This window comes from Delphinapterus leucas, chromosome 7 (assembly GCF_059928025.1).
Source record: "Delphinapterus leucas isolate spDelLeu-1000000601 "Yukka" chromosome 7, BTC_Dleu_Yukka2, whole genome shotgun sequence".
NCBI lineage: Eukaryota > Metazoa > Chordata > Mammalia > Artiodactyla > Monodontidae > Delphinapterus > Delphinapterus leucas.
In genome coordinates this window covers 47,330,958-47,351,478 of record NC_143135.1, presented here as the reverse complement: position 1 = coordinate 47,351,478, position 20,521 = coordinate 47,330,958, and the positions used below count along the sequence as shown (strand labels likewise).

Here is a 20,521-nt window from a genome sequence, read left to right as displayed (position 1 = left end):
CCCCTCACATGGGTGTCTGGCCCTTGCGCTCTGTGACTAAGAGCTCATGACATTGTAAGACACCCCCTGTGTTCTCTTCCAGCTCTGTCTGTTAGATCCATCTCTGGGCTTCCCTAGAAGGAGCATCCGCAGATCGGCTCCCGCTGTGGAGTCCGTGGAGTGAGTCAGTCTCCCCTGCTCCTCACAGCTCTAGAATTGGAGTCCCTCAGCCCCTCTCCGAGTTACCATCTTCTCATGTGCACAGGGCACAAGCCCTTAAAGTTCCTATTCTGTCACCTTAGGATGAGCACTTGGTCCTCGCTGCGTGCTCTGCGTCGTGCCCTGGGCCACACTTGAGCCTGATATTGTCGATGGGGTCTGCCCCGTGCACGCCTCGCTCCAGGGACTGATGTCGTGGTTACTGCTGTCGCTCCAGACCCTGGGCAAAGGATAATTCTCTGCGCCTCTGTGCCTCTGTTTAGTTCTGTCCTCGTGTGCTAGGCCAGAGGCAGGAATTGTTATTCTTTATTTAGAAACAATAAAACTGAGGTTCTGAGGGCTTAAAGAGAGTGAGGGTTTGGCCCGAGTCGGTCTGACTCACAGCCTGGGGTCTTCCCGCTCAGGTGTGCTACCTCTGTGCTGTTTTAGGGCAGCTGGGTCATCAGCCACATCTGCTGCTCCTTGCCTGAGTCCATCCCCCACCCCTATAACCAGGGTTATTCTTCTCAGAGACTGCAGGTGCAGAACCGACCTTAAGCATTTCTGTTTCCTCTGTGTCGTGTGCTGGTGTTGCACCCCTTTCTCCAGCAGTGAGTCCTTCCTTCCTAGCTTCTCTTCTTGGCTGAGCAGAGCTGAGAGAGAGCCCTTTCCGTTGCCCTTGGTTCCTTTCGTCGTCTTTCTCACAGGTCTCGGCCGCCTTTGAAGCCCGCGTTACAGGAGGCTCTCCCCTCTTTATATCTCAGTTCCTCAGCGACCTCCCAAGGCAGCCCACATGGGAGGCCTTGGTTGTCTCTGCCCTGTCTTAGGGAGGCCTGTGTGATGATGCAACAGGAGATCTGTTCCTGAGCCCTCCCCACTCCCACATCTCCTGTACAATACGGAGCTGGGAGGCACGCCCTTCAGTTCTCGAAACTTTTTGAATTCTGCCTTCCCCACCATCAGTGGTTCCCGGGCCTGACTGCGCATCAGAGTAATCTGAGATTCATTTTAAAAACACAGACTCCCGGGGTGCCCTGCCAGAGGGGCTGGTTCATGGGTGCGGTTGGGACCTGGGAATTTATATTTACAAGCGTCCCAGGTGATTATGAAGCAGCCCTTGCATGGGCTAGTATTTGGAAACTGTTGGTCTTGACCACAGGTCTGATCAGGTTCAGCCTGTACCTCATGGGTCATCATGAATTTAAAAATTGTGTGGTCTCCATCTCTTAAGGTTCCACTTATTTTCACTTCACCAGCCAGTTCCTTCAGAATCCCTTGAAAATTTAGCCCACTATTCTCGTATCTCTCCTTTCTGAGATGATTTATAGAGGATTAGTATTCAATGTTCAATGACTGAATTGGATTTCAAACAATTTCCAGGACGTGCCTTTATAAGCAAACTGAATTCAGAAATTTATTGGGCACTTGGCTTTTAACTAAATGAAACTTCAAAAGATGTCACCGCTGGGGACTTCCCTAGTGGCGCAGTGGTTAAGAATCTGCCTGCCAATGCAGGGGACACGGGTTAGAGCCCTGGTCCGGGAAGATCCCACATGGCACAGAGCAACTAAGCCCATGCGCCACAGCTACTGCAGCCTGCGTGCCTAGAGCCCGTGCTCAGCAACAAAGAGAGGCCACCGCAATGAGAAGCCCATGCACCGCAACAAAGAGTAGCCCTCGCTCGCGGCAACTAGAGAAAGCCTGCACACAGCAATGAAGACCCAACACAGCCAAATAAATAAATAAATTTATAACAAAACAAAAAAAAGATGTTACCGTCACTGAAGTCTCCCATTACTTTTCTGACTTGTCAGTTCTGAAATCGGTTTTGTCTTTCTTCTTTTCTACTTTTCTTCTGGGTCCGGTTAAGTGATCCACAGTTGATTACCTTGGTAACGTTGCTTTGATTTCTCTTTTCACTCAAATGCATTCCGCTGTGTTTCCCTCAGGTTTGTGGACGTAGGGCCCATTAAATCCTTCTTGACCAAACAAGTGCCATTCTTCTTCCCCTTTAAATCAACTTGTTTCTTTGGGACCCTTTCTGTGGCTGGGGTCCGAGCACGGGGCCCACTGCACTGGGGATGAACCTCATGCAGACTGTGGTCCTAAGTTCCTGGGGAGCTCCGTGCTGGCATGTAGCCCTCTGGCCCGCTTCTGCTCACACCTCCCCCCAAGTGTGTGCTTACCGTCTTGCTTCACCTTAACCTGGTATTTTTCAAAATAACTATCATCGTAATATATAAGTAATAGATGATATTATATATTCTAAACATACAATAAAGCGATAGGTATAGCTTTTTTTTTTTTTTTTTTGCGGTACGCGGGCCTCTCACTGTTGTGGCCTCTCCCGTTGTGGAGCACAGGCTACGGATGCGCAGGCTCAGCGGCCATGGCTCACGGGCCTAGCCGCTCCGCGGCATGTGGGATCTTCCCGGACCGGGGCACAAACCCGCGTCCCCTGCATCGGCAGGCGGACTCTCAACCACTGTGCCACCAGGGAAGCCCATAGGTATAGCTTTTATTGGAATTCTGGTCTGTGTATTCAAAGAGCTTTAAGGGTAGTTCACAGCTGTTGATTCCTTGAGCCTCTGAGCGCGAGGCCAAACGGCAAAGCCTTCCCTTTCTGCTTGGACTCGGCTGCAGTCAGCCCTGGATGTGGCCTCAATTCTGTCCCCATCTCACTGTGTGGCTTTGGGCAAGTTTCTCTCTTTCTCAGCTCTGATCCCATTTCCTGGCCTGGAATAAATAATCTTTTTGAGGGGTCTTTGAGTCGGCCTAACTTTAAAAATGGCTCTTAGAGAACGGGGAGTTGTTTCTGCATCCAGAGATTTCCTAACTGGGTTTGAGGCTCTCTCTCCCTCTCCTTCCAATAGGACGGCCCTTTCCTGGTGGAGCACAAGTACCCCACGTTACCTGGGAAGCTTTCAGGAGCCACGCCCAACGGAGAGGCTGCCGGATCTTCTCCCACTGCCTCCCCACATGACCCTGCAGGGAGCGGCCTGCTGAGGCTGAGTGAGTGTCCAGGTGCCAGGCTTGGCGGCCTCTGGAGCCTTGGCATTTCTACTGTTGCACGAGGTCCCTGCACCCCCCGCCATAGCCCACAATTGGAGAACGGGCGTGGGCACGGTGGATGGGACAAGTCCTACCTCAGGGTGGTCCCACGTCCAGAGGTGACTGCTGTCTGTCTGGGCACAAGGTTTCCTGCCAGAAACACATCAGAGCCCAAGAGAACCAGGGTGTGTACCCACCTTCTTTCCACCTGCAATTACTCTACCCCCATTGCCCCTCCTCCTGTCTTCCTTCTCTCTCCACCTGCTCCTGGCCTTCCCGTCATTCCCCTTTCCCTCCCGCTTAGACACCCCCTCCCACTACCCCCTCCCTGGCCCTGCCCCCTCCTCCTCTGTTCTCCTGATCTCTTTCCTGTCTCCGCCTTCCTCTCTGCAGCCTCCCTATTACCCATAGGATGATACCATGTGCTCTTCCAAGGGAGAGCGTTTCCTTAGAGAAGTGGAATCAGTGGCCACTGGGCAAGGCTGTCAGTCCCCAGGTTTCCTTCTGGTGCTTAGCATCTGAAATGGAGGTCTCTGCACAGTAGGCTGTATCTCCCCAATAGCAGCAGATCAGTGGGGCCCAGAGAGGAACGTTCTGGTCCCGACAGAGCCGTCCCTCCCCCTGACTCCTCCTCCCTGGCGGAGGAGGGCTTGGCTTCCCCACTACGGGTTGACTTCTGCCCTTGGCCAGTCCTGCCTTTGGCTGCAGGAACTCCAGATGAGTATGTCCTAGCGACACTCAGACTGGACTTCCCGCACCTTCGGACCATTCTCGTCTGATCTAAGTGAGCTCTGGCACCCACACAGGAGCAGTGGGCGGCCCGGGGTATTCAGTCCCCGCTGCCCCCCTCCCCTCCCCGCACGTGGATGCCTCACCGGCCAGGAAGCGACACCAGGAGTATTCAGTCCCCTCACATAGGGCTGCCTCTCGCCGCCGTGACCCTGTAGGTCAGGCTCAGTCACCATTCACCCCCATCCTTCCTCGTGGGATTAGTTTTCTTTCTGTTTGAGTTTTTCCCTCTTGCTTGATGACTCTTGTTTATTTCTTTGCTTCCCTGTAACTCTGTTGGGCTGGACTTTGGCCTCTCTTGCTTCTTCGTGTGGCTTCTCTGCTTCTTGGTTGGCTGGAGATCGTGGCCGGAGTGTCAGTGCCCCCGTGCTAGGTACTGTACCCTTCCAGGTGAGGTGGGGAGTGAGATTCCCTTATTTCCCTCCGGTGACACCCTCCCTTTCCTGAACATTCAGCCAGGTCCCCCTCCTGCTTGTATTCCCGCATCTCCCTGGGGGAAAAGAGAGGAAGCTCCTTGCTGGAGTTACCCTGCAAGTTTTGGGACCCCAAACTCTTAGAATTTGAAGACATTTGCTCACCCAGATTTGAAACCTTAAGCTCGCTAACTCCCCAGAGAGAAAACCTGGAGTGTGCCTGAGCCCCTGCTGGTCTCTGAGATCTTGCTGTAAAGCTCTGTCCTAAAGGCAGAGCTGGGCAGACTTCCTGACTCCCACTGAAGGGATGGCCCAGGCTCAGGGAGAAGGTTTGCAGAGGTCATGTTCCTTCTTGTCATTCACATATTATTCCATTCTTTCAATCTCAGGAGACACAGAAAGTGGTTGGGACGACACTGCTGTGGTCAATGACCTCTCATCCATGTCATCGGGCACCAAGTCCAGCCCCCAGTCTCCCCTGACACCAGATGGTAAACGGAGCCCCAAAGGCATCAAGAAATTCTGGGGAAAGTAAGTCGGTGATGACCGTAATTATATTGCTTGGAACTAATATTGTTCCTGAGTGGGCAGAACATCTCCATAACCCCCTGTATAATTAGATGCTGGAACAGCAGTAAGTACAGAGTGGTTATGTGTAGAGAGAAGACTTTGAATCACTTTTTAGGGCCCAGAGAAGGAGAACTGTGAAAGGAGCCCATTAAATATAGCTGGTTGCCTTACGTGTCATTCATTTTAGGCATCCATCCGTCCCACAGACCCTAAGCACATCCTCTGAAGCTTACATATGTGCTTTGGAGAGGTACATGGGTGAGACCAGTTTCTTCCTCTGCAGGACTCAGTCTGTGTCTTAAGAAATCTTTGAGGACAGAAAGATGAGTCCTTTCTGGCCCTGCTGACTGAGTCTGTGAAATGAGACAGAAACTGGGGCCTCCTCTCAGGCAGCAACCTGCACTTTGACCCCCGGGGAGAGGGGTCCAATCCCAGAGGTAGGGTTAGAATTGAGGCTGGGTCTGGCCAAGGAGCTGTCACAAGTCTTGATGCTGGACCTCTGGGGAAGCACCGGGAGGCAGGGGTTCCATCCCAGTGCCCCAGAGCCCCGGTTATGGCTCGTGAGGCCCTGTGTGGGAGGCGTGCACTGACTACAGGCTTTCAGCCTGCCCTCTGACGTCTCCACGGATTCCTCTCCACACAGAATCCGAAGAACTCAGTCAGGAAATTTCAACACCGATGCCCCAGGGGTGGCCGAGTTTCGACGAGGTGGATTCCGGGCAACTGCAGGGCCAAGACTCTCTAGGACCAGAGACCCCAAGGGTCAGAAAAGGTAAGGCTCCCTCCAGTCCATCTCCAAGGAACTGTGTAAAATCCTGGCTAGGCTGGAGTGGGAAGGGGGGCTGGATGCCCCAGAGCCTCCAGAGATGGAAGGCAGGACCCCCTAGTGCAGAGCTTCTTGACCTTTCCCCTTTGACATGTGTGGACATTGCTCACGCTTATTTATAAGTGCACGGAGGTAAAGGCAGAGGCTGCCTACAGCCAGAGGTGCTGGGGCAGGAGGTGGCGCTCCGGCCCGCCTGAGAACCCCAGCAGCTCTGCACATCTGCAGTCCACTCTGGGCAGGGCCTTGGCGTGACAGGTTGAGAGGCTCCGCTGCAGCCATTCAGAGCACAGATGCTGGAGTCAGAGACCTGGGTTGGAATCTCTGCTTAACCACTTCCTAGCAGTGAGCCCTAAACCAGGTTCTGTAACTTCTCTATACCTCAGTTTTCTGATCTTTGAAGTGGGACGGGGGGTGGGGGGGGGCCGCAAAAACAAGTATTTGTGAAAGTTCTTGTGAGGATTATGTGAGCTCCTGCACATCTAACCCTGGTATCAGCTGTCTGCCATTCAAGCATCACCTTCCCCTGGGAGACTGGGGAGAGAGCAGCACCTGCCTCTGGGGCGGGGTCCCCTCCTTCCACACAGACCTCTACAGAAGGGTGCCGGGGTGCCAGTCTGCCCTTATCCCTCATGACACACTGTACCACACCTTCCTGAAGGCTTAACTGGAGGGAGTTGTAAAGGGATCAAAATGGGAAGTTTTGCATGACTGTTCCCATCACGCCCTAATGAAAAAGCATCAGTAATGAAACTTTCCCAGAGATCGCCCTGGTGGACCCCCTCCAGTCACCAGCTTTACCCCGCTTCCTCAGATCTCCCTGCTCTGAGAAGAGTGCCTCCCTTCCGACTTGCCCAAGTGAATCTTTACTCCTACGTCTTAGGGAAACCCTCTTCTGCACCCTCTGCTCAGGGTGATGATCCCCACAATACATTGTCTCCAGCGGAATATCTCCTAAAGTCTGAGTTACTCAGCCAAGGTCAGGCTTCTGGGGGCCTTCCTCAGGATTGGACTGTGACATTTTAAATCTAACCAAACAGTGAAGAGTAAGATTTAACCCTCTTAAATTTCATCCCCCTAAGATTGCCATATACCAGTGCCAAGTGCAGGTAATTACTGAGTAAGATGTGCACAACTCACACGTTAATTCTAGAAACCATACAGTCTAGATCCCAATGAAGGGGGAAGAATGCTTCCCTGGTGCAACATATTGTTCACAGGCCTGATCCCCGCCAAAGAAGGGAGCACACACGGATGCACCCTGCTTCCCCACTCAGCCCCCCTCAGGTCCCTAGGCTTGGCCAGGCGCTCCCATGTACACACTCAGGACCTTTGGTGAGCATCCCCAGATCCATCCTCCAGGTGCCTTACAGAGAAACCCGAGGATGCGTAGCCTCCTGGTTCTGCTCCCCCAGGATCGTGGAGTGGTGTTTACGCTTCTAGTCACAAAAAATGCTCAGTAAACGTTAGCTTTCAGAGGCTAGAGAATCTAAGCACATGGTGTGAGAAGGCAGAGACCAACTCAGAGACATTAGAAAATGAGCCAAAGGAAGCATACCCATGTAGTCCATGAAAAGAGAATTCTAATCTACTTGGCAATCTTCTGACCTTAGGCGTGAGTGTTTCTGATGGTTCTGAGATGAAAAAATAAAGCCACCAGAGCTTGAGTGATGGATTTTTGTTCCACTTCTGGCTTTTCTTTAGGAATGATTCTTTTTTTTTTTTTTTTTTTTTTGCGGTACGCGGGCCTCTCAGTGTTGTGGCCTCTCCCGTTGCGGAGCACAGGCTCTGGACGCGCAGGCTCAGCGGCCGTGGCTCACGGGCCCAGCCGCTCCGCGGCATGTGGGATCTTCCCGGACCAGGGCACAAACCCGTGTCCCCTGCATCGGCAGGCGGACTCCCAACCACTGCGCCACCAGAGAAGCCCTAGGAATGATTCTTGAAGGGGGAATCACTGGTCAGGGTGTAAAACTTTTCTAAGACCCTCAGGTATTTTTCCTTAGGGCCCATCCACCATCTTACAAGTCCCTTTGGTATGGGGCAACCAGTGTAGGGAACCTTCTCTGCCGAAGTCGAAACTGCAGTTCAGCCACAGGGTTGCTTTGTTTGGGTGTCTGTGTGCTTTGTAAACAGTAGCAATGGATGACAAGGAGAATGGGAATGGAAGGCCTGATGAGACTGTATGTTTATCACCACTCTGCTTACGGTAACAAAAATGAGTTTGCCGGTGGGAAGGAAAGGCTCTTATTACTCTTAAACAGAAATGCGATCTAATTATATGCTAATGTCCTCTGGTATTTATAGTTTGTAGATATCTAGGTATAGCCTTAAAAAAATTTTGTCACCAACATTCCTATAGGAAAAGTCCGTTGTTACTGAAAATCTCCAGCCCCAATCCATTTTTTCCAGTGAAACAGTTGTTTTTTAATATAACACTTGATAATGACATTTCGTAGGAACTCTCTCTCAGGTTATGAGTAAGTTTTTTGTTCTCCCCATTTTGCTGATTTACGTTCTAGTCGGCGCCGCTGTACAGTGAGTGCTTGTTGCATCTACAGCCTTGTCAGCGTTGTTATTGCAGCTTTTGTTTAAAGTTCTAGCTTTATAGACCTCCAAAGATTACATTTTTATTATTTAGTTTACATGTTTGTTATCTCATTTCTTTTGTGAACTGCGTGCATTTTTGCCCATTTTTATTCAGTTATTAATATCTTTTATTTAACATCTTTCTTACAGATTTCTATCTGTTCTCTACATATTAAGATACTAAGCCACATCTAAAAGTTGTAACAAATTATTTTTTAGGTTTGTTGCAGAATTTTACTTTGATATATGAAATTTTCAGGTTTGTGTATAATGAAGTTCATCAACTTTTCCTTTGTGATTTCTTTCATTATTTTGTTTTAAAATTTTTTGCTGATTTGTTTAAAAAACTGGTTTTAAACTATGAGTTTAAAAAAGTGATTTTTTAAAACTTTGCAAGTTATCTATTTGGAGATTTATTTTGGTGTGTGGTGAGAGAGGTTTTTTTCCCCCAAGAGAAAGCAGAGTGTAACGTTTTAAGTCTTGAAAGCCACATGGCCGGATCCCATCCTTGTGGAGGGGTTTTCTGAGTTGGTCTACAGAGTGTATTGCCCTTAGGGACTCTAGCTTATGAGGGGTCTCTGATCGGACTGCTTCCCTGCTTCAGGCCCCATTTTACTGCCTTTCTCCCATATTCACTCTCAGTGTCAGGTTTATCATGAATGTAAGGAAGCTTCAGCTTCAAAGTCAGTTACTTGCCTAGACCCCTTCCATGGTCCAGAGAGGGTCCAACCGATGTATTGACAAGGCCGTGTGTTTTGAAATATTTTCATAAGTAAGATATTTTAAACAGTTTTAAGACTGCTGACTCTTTACTCCAACTTACCCCTTGGTCTACACTTTACCTGATATCAGACGATGCTGGAATACCCATGGGCATTTTGGGGATCTGGCTATGGGGAGGTTGAGTTGGGGATCCATTTAGTTTGGGTTTAATGGGATTATGCTTATGTGGTTTGCAGGCACTTCATGTCTGGTTTACTTAGGTTTAGTTAATTAGCTGTCCTACTATAAAAATGGCTTCCAATGTGCCAGTGTGCCCAGCATGACTGATACAAAGATGCAAAGTCAGAGATCTTGCACCAAAATGAACTTGTCCTCTGGCATTTGGTTTCAGAAGTATGGGGTAGTGGAAAAAGAAAGAACATTTGCAATTTGCAAAACCAGAAGCCAGTCTGTGGAAATTCTTTCCAATCATCAGATTTGCCAAATCCTCAGCAGGAGATTCGGTTCTCTCAGATGCTTAGTCAAAACAGAAGTCCTCTCTTTTCAGAAATGCACTTACTAATGAAATATATACATACAGTCGTAAGTGTACCGTGTTCTCCGTCTACCGTGGGAATGGCCTATTTGATAAATCTCACATCATTTTAACTGCAATTTGGAGGGATGTTTTGGAACATGTCAATAAAACAAGTGGTTTGGCTGTATACGAAAGGTACTTTCTCTGTCATCTCTAAATTACTTAGTAGCATGTTCAGCTGTGGCCCTGGACAAGCGTATGGGAGGCCCGGGCACTGACAGAACCCCAGCAGTTGGGGAAGCTGGGCTGCTACTGTGGGAGCAGACCACTCACAAAGGGGGAGATGGGAAGACGATCGAGGGTAGAGGAGCATCAGAGCTCTAGGGTGTTATGAAAAGGTCTACAGGACAGAGGCTTTCAAATTACAGTCTCAAAAACACTTATTTCCCCTCAGAACTGAAATATCCTTCTGATACGTAGAATATTTGTTTCTTTCCAATTCCCAGAAACCAGAAAATAAATGAAATTGAAAACTAATAGGATATGAAATAAAGGTGATAAAATGAGCATTGAAATTGAGAAACTATTCTGATAATTTTTTTAAAATCCCAGATCAAACCAAAAGCAATAATTCACTAAGAGCAACAGATAAATTCCAAACAAAAATAGTAACTAGGTTCCCAGAGTGTTGTTCATATAAAGTGAATTATATGAACACATTGGCAAAAGATGAAAATTTCTTGCTGATTTTACGTGATATACTGACATTGACCAAGACGATGTTGCCTAATGTGCAACAGCCACGAGGACATTAAGTAAATGTTATCAGTTCAAAGAACAGAATATTTAAGATTAGCACTAAAAAACTTGAACGCTATGGAATTTTACAGCTTGCATCTAAAAGACAATTGATAGAGGTTTTCCTAAATTTGATGATTCTAAAAATATATTTGACAATACCATTTATAAGTTGTGAACCTAAAACTTAAAAAAACTATCAAAATAACAAAAGAATATTGGTCAGTCATGCTAGAAGAAAGATGGAAAGCTTCTCACAGAAAATATAGCCCCACCCCATCCACTCATTCAAACAACTGCAGATCGGATTTCCACTGGTTGAATCCGTGGATGCGGAACCCGCAAATACAGAGGGCTGAGTGAACTATGCCATTTTATATAAGGGACTTGAGCATCCCTGGATTTTGGTGTCTACGGGGATCCCGGAACTAATCCCCTGGCAGATACAGAGGGACATCTGTTATAGAGCTGTTGACATATGATAAAGCAAAGAATATGCACCCCAAACGTGAAGGTAAAGTACTATAGAGGTATATCTAGGAGTTAATTAATAAAAATAGTATTTTTCTGGATTTCATGATCTTTTTCAGTTTGATTAGATTTGTAATTTTTTGTGATTTGTTTTCTTATTCTAAATAGTCATTTTGTTCCTAATTCCATATTCAAACTGTGTACTTTTCTTAGCGGGGCCCCCAAATTTTATAAGTTCCAGTTTTCACGAAACCTGGATCTGCACCTATTCATGATTCATTAAAACCCAGGCTCCAGGCTGAGTGACCAGCACCTGCTCTAAGGTACACATCATCTCCAGCACTTGTTCTAGAATGGTGCTTTATGGTCATCCTGGCCCTTTAAGGAACACCCACCCTCACTTTAAGAAAATTTTTGATGCCTGCCTCATCTAGGCATTAAAAAAAATTTTTTTTTAACCATTTTAGGAATACTTTCTTGGAAGGAATGTTTTAGAATAGCTAGTCTTCTATATTGCATGAATCCTCCTTTAAACAAATGAATATAGGGCTTCCCTGGTGGCGCAGTGGTTGAGAGTCCGCCTGCCGATGCAGGGGACACGGGTTCGTGCCCCGGTCCGGGAAGATCCCACGTGCCGCGGAGCGCCTGGGCCCGTGAGCCATGGCCGCTGAGCCTGCGCGTCCGGAGCCTGTGCTCCGCAGTGGGAGAGGCCACAACAGTGAGAGGCCTGCGTACCGGGAAAAAAAAAAAAAAGAATATAAAGTTGCTTTGTCGACCTCCATGCCCCCCCTGCCCCCAAGAGTCAACTGGGATTTTGAGTGTACCATTACCTTTACACTTTAAATGAAATTGATGTCTTTAAGAACTGATGGCTTTGTAATACCCAGGCTTCCTGTCTAGGAACATGATGTAGCTCTTCAGTTATTCATGTCTTTTTTTATGCTGCTTAGCTGTGTGTCATAGTTAGCACCTCCCCCCACCCCCACACACGGTTACACAGGACCCACACATTCCTTATAAAGACAGATCCTAGACATTTCATAATTTTGGTTGCTGTGAGTGGATTATTTGAACAAAAATGTTAGTATCTGTGCATTGATGGTATACAGAAAATTGTTGATTTGTGTATGTCATAAACATTAGGAGTGTGTGTATTTATAACCAGCCACCTTCCTGAGTTCTCTTGGGTTTTCTAGGTGGGCAATCATATCATTTGAAAAGAATGGCTTTCTTTTATTTCTACCTTTCTAATAGCTATATTTTTATTTTTGTCTCTTCTTATATTTGCTGCAACTCTCAGACTAGTGTTACTGTGATAAAAAATACTGTCTTTATTAACTTTAATGTGAATGCCCCTAGTGTTTCAACAGTTAATAAGGCATTAACTGTTGTTGACTGGAGGAAGGTTTTCTGTTTGTTTTTTTTTTAATGTTAGATATGCTTTTCCTAGTTTTCTAAGCATTTTCCTGAAAACGGTATTAAGCCCTGTGTAAAACATGATTCAGGTGTGGATCTTCATCCAAATGGGCTTTGGCTCGCGTGCATGTGTATGTGGACTGATAGCACACGTGAGCACAGCTTCCTGAGGAGCATATAACTGCCCCAAGCTCCCGGCAGCTGCAGACTTGAGATTCAGACCAGGGGTTATCGCGGGAAACTCTAGAGTCTACCTCCGATGAGTGCATTGTAGTGGGATTTTGTTCAACTGGATCCCACGATGGGGGTTTTTGTTTAAACCTAGTCCCTTTTTGTGAGGCGCTGTTATGTTCAGCTGGAGCCCAGGCTCTCCCGATAACTGGGTCGTGCTGTTTCCTGCTTCCCAGTGATGCCAACGGCCCCTTCGCCCAGTGGAGCACAGAGCGTGTGTGTGCATGGCTGGAGGACTTTGGCCTGGCTCAGTACGTGATCTTTGCCAGGCAGTGGGTGACTTCTGGCCACACGTTACTGACAGCTACCCCTCAGGACATGGAAAAGGTAAGGGCTGAGCCCTGGGCTAGGAGGCTCCCATCTCTCCCCAAACCAGCGCACAGGGAAGTGAGGCCCCCCACTCCTCCACTGCCCACCCACGCCCACACACAGGAGAGTTGACAAAGGAGGGCGAGATTCTCTCTGTCACTTCAGGTTGATCCCAGGGCGCTGGGCAGAGGTCCGCTTCCATGTTCCACCCAGGTGGAGTACCTCCACCGAGACACAGCATCCTCTGAGGGCCAGGCTGCCCGCCGAGATTTCACATCTGTCTTCATCTTTCACTTTCAGGAGCTGGGAATTAAGCACCCTCTTCATAGGAAAAAGCTGATTTTAGCAGTGAAAGCTATCACCACCAAGCAGGAGGAGAAGTCTGCACTACTGGACCACATCTGGGTGACACGTAAGGACAGGCATATGTGTGTGATGTTTCTGGCAGCCCCCTGGGAATGTGTGCCTCAAAGACAGCTGTGTCCTTGGGACAGGCGGACGGATTACTAAACTTTAGGGGAAATATAGCTGGAACTCAGAATGATAATGTGCTGGTGCCTTTTTTTTTTTTTTTTGGCATCCACAGTCTCCCGTTTTCACAAATTTCACTTCCCTGTTTCTGTAGGTTGGCTTGATGATATTGGCTTACCCCAGTACAAAGACCAGTTTCACGAATCCAGAGTCGACGGGCGAATGCTGCAGTACCTAACTGTGGTGAGGATCCTTCCTCCAGTGTTTCAGTTGTCCCTGTGAACACCCAGCTCAACTCAGGTGTCCCCATGGCGGTATTTAAACTTGATTCCACACCTCCCTCATATCCCTTGGGTCTAAAACAGTGTCGTTTGTCACATAAGAGGTCCCAATGAGCAGAGTACGAACCATTGCTCCAAGGAAAGCTGTTATGTGTCCACATGCATTCCTGACGTGTAGTAGACCACTTGTCTGTGTACGGTCTGGGAAGGAGCCTCGGTGGGTGTTTGTCACTCTGGAAGCTCTGGTTCATCAACCAAAACTTTACTTTTCCAGAATGATCTACTTTTCCTAAAAGTCACCAGCCAACTACATCATCTCAGCATCAAATGTGCCATTCACGTGCTGCATGTCAACAAGTTCAACCCTCACTGCCTGCACCGGCGGCCAGCTAATGAGGTGAGGACAGGACACTCTATCTGTCCAGGTAGCCCTCAGCCGGGACACCTGTAAGATCGGGTGTGAGAAAACCAGAATGACATGGCCATAAAGTGGCTGCATTTTGGCCCATGGTGCTGCGGATTCTTCCCTTTACTAGGGCTTCATGGTGTCCCAACACGCCTGTGGCCTGAACTCTGCGTCCCACAGCAGCCACTAGCCCTCCAACTCCTCCCTCCTTTTGGGAGACATATGCTATGGGCTGGAGGGCAGTAGCAGCAAGTCTTTCAAAGCCATCATAGTGATTAAAGGAGATGAGGAAATGGAGCAAAGTGGAGGGAAGGGCGAGACAAAATGGAAAGACGGTGTCAAAGTAGGCAGAGGAGAGAAGAAGAGGAACCCATAAGTAACCAGACATTTCAGAACAGATCTCCCCACTCGTTGGTAGAAAATTAACTGACCTCCAGGCCCAGGCGCACAGGGAATCCATGATCAGGTTTTGCTAGAGAAGAAATGGTGGAGGTAAACACAGCAACCCAAATCCTGGGGAATTCCCTGATAATGTTTAAGGAACCTCGGAGTTCTGGGTGGGCCCCAAAGCTACAGGATTGTCAGTCACACCCCGTCTCCTATGTTCATGGGAGCCAAGACTAACCCTGCTGTAAGAGTAACTCAGCTTTCCAGGGGATTAAAAATTCATATCTCTACTCTCTGTCCCCTCTTTTCTCCCTGTTGCACAAACACATTTTGAACCTTCTATATGTTAGGCACACTGCTGGGCATTTTGAAGACCCAGGTGCCACTTGAGGGTACTCGGGTATAAGTATCTTAACATGTGTTCTCCCAAAACATTTGGCCACACCAGTGAGATCTCGATTCTATAAAACACTCAGCTCGTAACTGACAGTCCTCTTTAAAGTTCTGTTGAATCACTGAATGAATAACTCTGTACTCTCATGTGTTAGTCCCAAAGTAACCAGAGTCAGGGAGTAATGGGATTCTGGAATCAGATATCTCAGTGTAGAAGTGCAAGTTCAATGAGAGCTTTATTTCTTGGAAACTGGGAGGGCTCTCAGGCAGCTGGCCTGGAGGCCTGGGTCTGTAGGCGTAAGGATTGTCTTCGGCAAGGCGTTCGGGGCCGGCTGACTCACAGGGACTGGCTCCACAGAGGACCCTGGTAGGACCTGTAGGCCTAACTTCTCCACTCTCCTTCTCTCTCTTACAGAGTAACCTTTCTCCTTCAGAAGTCGTGCAGTGGTCCAACCACAGGGTGATGGAATGGTTGCGGTCCGTGGACCTGGCGGAATATGCGCCCAACCTTCGTGGGAGTGGTGTCCACGGAGGTCTCATTGTGAGTGGCTCTTTGGGCTGGTCCACCTGCCTCGGTGACACCTGGGGTATTCAGAAACTGATGTCTTAAGGGCTAGACAGGCATCCCAGTAAGAAATGTTGATACTTCATCTGAGCCCCTTGCGTAAATTGAGTCTCAAAGTAGAATCTGATCATTTGTGGCTGAGAATTAATAGATTTCATGCAAACAAGATGGCTTCTGGAAAGACTTTCCGAGCCACAGACCCAGAGGAGTCCAGGAAAAAGGGGCTGCATGAGAACTGCCTGTTAACCAGGCAGCTCCAGCTGCTGCTGGAGGCACACAGGGCTTGGGAGGGAGGGGAGGCCACCAAAATGTACCCTCTTGCTTGTCATGACACGATCTGCATCAGCACTTGTCAAGTGGCAAAGCCAGCAGGGAAAGGAGGAAGGGGTGGCTCAGTTGTCCTCCAGATAGACCCTGGGAGACAGCCTTATAAAGAGCGCACAGCTCTCTGCTGGTTGGTCACAGAGCCAGGCCCTGGGCCAGGGAGACAGAGGGGAGGGGGACACAGGACAAGTGGATGAGCCTCAGCCCCTGCCCTGGGGCCACCCGGGCTCCTGGGGGCCTGTTTCTCAGCGTCATCACCTAGAGCCACCGGTGGTCGCCACTGGGTGGCTTGTCTGTGGTTTCTTCCTAGATCCTGGAGCCACGCTTCACTGGGGACACACTGGCCATGCTTCTCAATATCCCCCCACAAAAGACACTCCTCAGGCGTCACCTGACCACCAAATTCAATGCCTTGATTGGCCCTGAGGCTGAGCAGGAGAAGCGAGAGAAAATGACTTTACCTGCTTATACGCCACTGACCACCACAGCCAAAGTCCGGGTGAGTCGCCAGGCCCTTTCTGGGGTGGCCACAGGGGCCTGCCTTCTGGCCCTTGAGTTGGGTAGCAGCTGACCCAGTGCCTGGAGCCAAACCCAAGTGGGCCGCCTGGACAAGGAGGCTCTCTTGGCTTCTGCCTTGGTTTCTACCTTCGGTTTGATTTTGTTACTTTTGTTAGCCTAGTTCCCGGCCACTCTTGAGTCCAAGGGTGTGGAGGTTTCTTTACACAGAAATGACATACAGGCAGCATGGGGTCCTCTCTCCCAACACTGCCTTGACTGGCCGTGCAAAGCAGACAAGCTCCCAAGTGTGGGTTCCCTTTGGTCAGACCCATCTGCATTCCACATGCCACGAGGGGTCCTGGTCTAAGCTGTCTTGCCAACATAAGGAGTGTCCCTGTGGGTAGCCAGCCGTGGCCACCTTGTGCTGTGGAGGTGGCCAGCACACAGCCATCCAGAGGTCCCGAGGTCATCCGAGCACCAGCGCCGCTCACTGGGGCTCTGAATCCCACAAAGCCCGTTCCACCTGCCTGAGCTGTCCTGCCAACTCAGGACAAAGCTGGAGCAGGGAGGAAGGGCCGCCTAGGGCTGTCCGTGTGGCTTCCCAAGGTGCTGTGAACAGAAGGCAGGGGGTGCTCCACGTGTGATACCAAGTCCTCTGAGCTCAGCCTCTGTACAGACTGTGGCAGCCTCTGGGAATCCCCAGTTCCCCCGGGGAATGTGAACATCACTAGTGGGACAGCAGGGCAGGAGTTTCAGGCACGGCGTCTTGGAGGAGCAGCTCTACTTGCTCACGATGATTTATCTGTTGGCTTTTCCCCAGAAAGGCAATTGCTTACGGGAGCTCTATTAAGAGTTTTTCTAGAAGCGGTTTGCCTTATTCCTCTCCTCGTCGGCCTGTTCTAAAATGTATTGTCAGTAGTAGCCGCACACTAGCTTGATCATCTCTTTCTTATAGTCTTGTATCTGCTGTGTTTTAGCCAAGGAAACTGGGGTTTTCACATTTTGGAAACATAAGAAAAAAGAAGTTCGATGAATCGACAGACTACATTTGCCCAGTGGAGCCCAGCAACGGTGTCGGTGACAGTCACAGGGTCTGTATTGGCGACCAGGGCCTCAGCCCCCTCGATGCCCCTGAACTGGATGGACTGAACCAGGTGGGACAGATTAGCTGATGCCTTTGTCACCTGTACTGTCTGTGCGTCCTGAGAGCTCACAGTAACTCCGTGTGTGTCACCATGTAACTGCACCTCACCCCCCGTGTATGTGCATGACTTGCAGAAAACTTTCCAGCCATTGTGTACCCGTGGGCCGGTCTTTCTCCAAATCCTGAGGGTGGCCAGGTATGGAGCTGCATCGCCAGCCTTGGGGACTCAGGAGGAAAGACATAAAGATGCTTGTAGGTTTTCAGTAAGTCTGAATGTCCACCTTCAGCACCAGTGGCAATACCTGAGCTTGGACACAGGTCCAGAGACCACGGACAATCCCGAGGCTGAGCTCTCAGGCCCCTCGGCTGTGCCCCCGTTGAGGGCAATCCCAAGTGCCTTAGGCCTGTGACCACAGTTTTGACTGAGGCTGAAGGGACAGCAGCAGGGACTTCTGCCCCAGTGACAATGGAACTGTTGCGCCTTCCTTCGGAGGCGGTCGCTTCTCTCTGGTAATAAAACCTATATTTATGTAGAAAACAAACTGCACAGCATCTTTAATCTTGTCAAGGGAAGTGAGTTGGGTGCAGCTAGAGATGGAATGCTGCTCATCGCGCAGTTCGAGAGCCAGCGCTGCTGAGCTGGGTCAGGATTTGTGGGTGTCCTGGGTGAGGGGGCTGGAGCAAGGAGGGACCCCCATCCTTTGGAGGTCTGTGGTGTCGCTTCGGGCTCCACTGCCCGGTGTGAAGCTGGGAGGCACTTTGTGTCTCACGTCCTGACTGGAGGTCACATCTCTCGTGCAGACCCTGAAGTCGGTTTCCATTCCAGCGGGATGGGCCACCTAGTGAAGGGGGCGTGGGGAGACCAGGTGGCATTGCTGGAAAGGCCCTCTGTTCTTTCACGTGTTGTGCCGCTCCGCTGTGACTGACCGTGCTGGGCCCGTAACCCCGTGGGGGCTGGTCTGTGTTGGCAGAGCTGGAACAGACCTGTCCTCCTGATTTAGAGGCTGACTAACTGATAATGGGTCTTCCAGACAGGCCTGGCCTGGCCAAGGACAGGGGGAGGGACACACCTGCCAGTCTGGGCTCCTGCTCATGAGATCCCAGTGCAGCTTTTGGCTCTACTGGGTCCCCGGGCCTCGTCTGCAGTAGCACGACGGCAGCACCATAACTGTCTGGCGGACGGGGCAGGGCCTCATGACCCCAGTCTGAACTCTGATTCTGTCCCAGATGGAGGCGATGTGAGGATCTGCTTCTTAAACTACCATGAGTCTCAGGCCATGGCCTCCCGGCCTCCCCTGAAGTCCAGCCAGCAAGAGAGAAGGGCACAGGCTTGCCAGCTGGCATGGCCGGAACCACTGAATGACAGGTGCTCCCCAGGGCTGATACCTGGGCACTGCAGTTTAGAGCCACAGTCAGGGCGGGCTTTGTCCCTTGTTTCTTACCGTGTCCTGGTGGGAGAATCTCCGCACGTGCCTGCTTGCAAACCCTGCATGGAATTGTTATGTCACTAGTTCTCTGTGCAGCCTCGAGCAAGGCCTGTATCACTTTGTGGGCCCCAGTTTTCCTACCTATAAAATGATGGATTATACTCGATGCCCTCAAAGGGCAAACCCACAATGTCCAAATAGGTTTGGGGAAGAAGGAGCAGGCCAGCATTTACCTGAGAAGGAGAGGAGGCAGGCTCCTAGGAGTGAGGACGCCCTGGCAGCTCCCTGAGGATGCCTAGCTATGCCTATACTGGGGCATCAGTGTCTGGGGTCCTGCTGGTGCCAGAAATTTTCAGTGTGTTCAGCACCCTGATGGCCTTCATCCCTGCCACACTCTGCTCCTGGAAGTAGCTGGAGCACTGAACCTGTGCTAAAGGGTCGCTCTGACAGGGCCCATCTGTGCCCTGCTCCTGTGTCCCCTTAGTGCTGGCGCCGGGGTGGGGACAAAGGAGAGTGTGTGTGTGATGGTGTGGGACACTGGAGGCTCTGCCTTTCCCCCAGGGACAGAAGCAGCATGTGCTCCACCCGTCACTTCTCAGGGCCTGGCCCACTCCTTGCCTGCTCGCCTGCGGAGCACGCCTGAGCAGGATAGGACTTGCATGCCACCTCTGCGAATCACGAGCTCAGTCCTCATGTGCTGACCAGGCTGCTGCCCATTTTACAGATGGCACCTTCGGAAGGCACCCTGATGCAGATAGGGCTCCTCTCCCAAGACATTCACCGCCTCACGGTAGGACCCTGACCCTCTCTCCACAGTAGGACAGGTGCTGGGGAGGCCCCGGGAGTTTGGGGGTGGTGCTGGGCAGCCCCCGGGCCTACTCCAGAGCCTGTGGCGTCAGGGCCTCTGCTGGCGGAGAGCAGATGGGGCCGGGGGCTGGAGCCTGAACCAGCCGGGACGGAAGGCAGCCCAGAGGCCTTCTCTGTTGGCCTGCTGCCAGCCTTGAGCTGAAGCCAGCTAAGCTGTGCTAGGTCTCAGGCCCTCTTCCCAGGCCCCAGGCTGCTGAGGAGACCAAGATGCTCAGCAGCTCTGGGTCACCTGCCGCGTCAGCCCAAAGCCCAGGCCTCGCCCCTGGCTTGGTGGCCACTGCTCTGCTCTCTCCATCCATGAGACATATATTTCCTATCAATCATGCCTCTGGCTTCATGGACACCACAGGCACGTGAGCACATCCTGGCATGTCCAGCGGGGACAAGCCATACCATATGAAGCAGCTTGGACCAGGGGAGAGGAGGCACTCTGGAGGGAGGCTGACCTGGTCCCTGTCTGGGACCTCGGGCAAGTCACTCTCTCTCCGAGCCCTGGCTCCCCTATCTGTCAAGCAGGGCTAATATCCTCCTTGCAAGGCTGCTAGGCAGCCCGGAGCTGGTGGTAAAAGGCCAGTCACGAAAAAGATTTACATTGTTGAGGCCCTGTGCCTTCCAGGGCCTCACAGTTCCTAGACAGCCCCAGCACTGTGCCCACCGGCCACAGCGTCCAGCCCGTTGAGGCCTTTGCTGATTTACTGAGGCAGGTTATGAAGGCTGTATCCCAGGGCAAGATGGTCAAGGAGGGGGCAGGTCTCCCCGAATCCAAACAAGATCACTGTTTTCAATTTGTTTTTTTCTTGGCTCACACACTGAAATGTTCACCCAGCCTTGCGCTTATCACTTCTATAGGCCTTTGGTGGCCTTGAAATAGCAACTTTACTTCT

At 50.4% G+C, this 20,521-nt stretch overlaps 1 protein-coding gene across 6 annotated transcripts in view; it reads left to right on the top strand.

Annotated features, from left to right (window-relative positions):
- PPFIBP2 (PPFIB scaffold protein 2) overlaps positions 1-20,521 on the top strand; it is a 116,375-nt gene that overhangs the window by 91,262 nt on the left and 4,592 nt on the right. For 2 of the 6 annotated variants that reach the window (XM_022563244.3, XM_089915207.1), the window contains 10 exons: positions 3,051-3,189; positions 4,820-4,961; positions 5,644-5,772; positions 12,742-12,892; positions 13,175-13,286; positions 13,500-13,588; positions 13,901-14,023; positions 15,228-15,353; positions 16,012-16,200; positions 17,177-17,521. In XM_022563244.3, the coding sequence (XP_022418952.2) occupies positions 3,051-3,189; positions 4,820-4,961; positions 5,644-5,772; positions 12,742-12,892; positions 13,175-13,286; positions 13,500-13,588; positions 13,901-14,023; positions 15,228-15,353; positions 16,012-16,200; positions 17,177-17,371 (1,395 nt within the window). In that variant the 3' untranslated portion in view covers positions 17,372-17,521. Of the gene's footprint in view, positions 1-3,050; positions 3,190-4,357; positions 4,391-4,819; positions 4,962-5,643; positions 5,773-12,741; positions 12,893-13,174; positions 13,287-13,499; positions 13,660-13,900; positions 14,024-15,227; positions 15,354-16,011; positions 16,201-17,154; positions 17,522-19,494; positions 19,561-20,521 lie in introns of those variants that run through there. The other 4 variants (XM_022563242.3, XM_022563243.2, XM_089915208.1 and 1 more) reach the window with 4 other exon arrangements.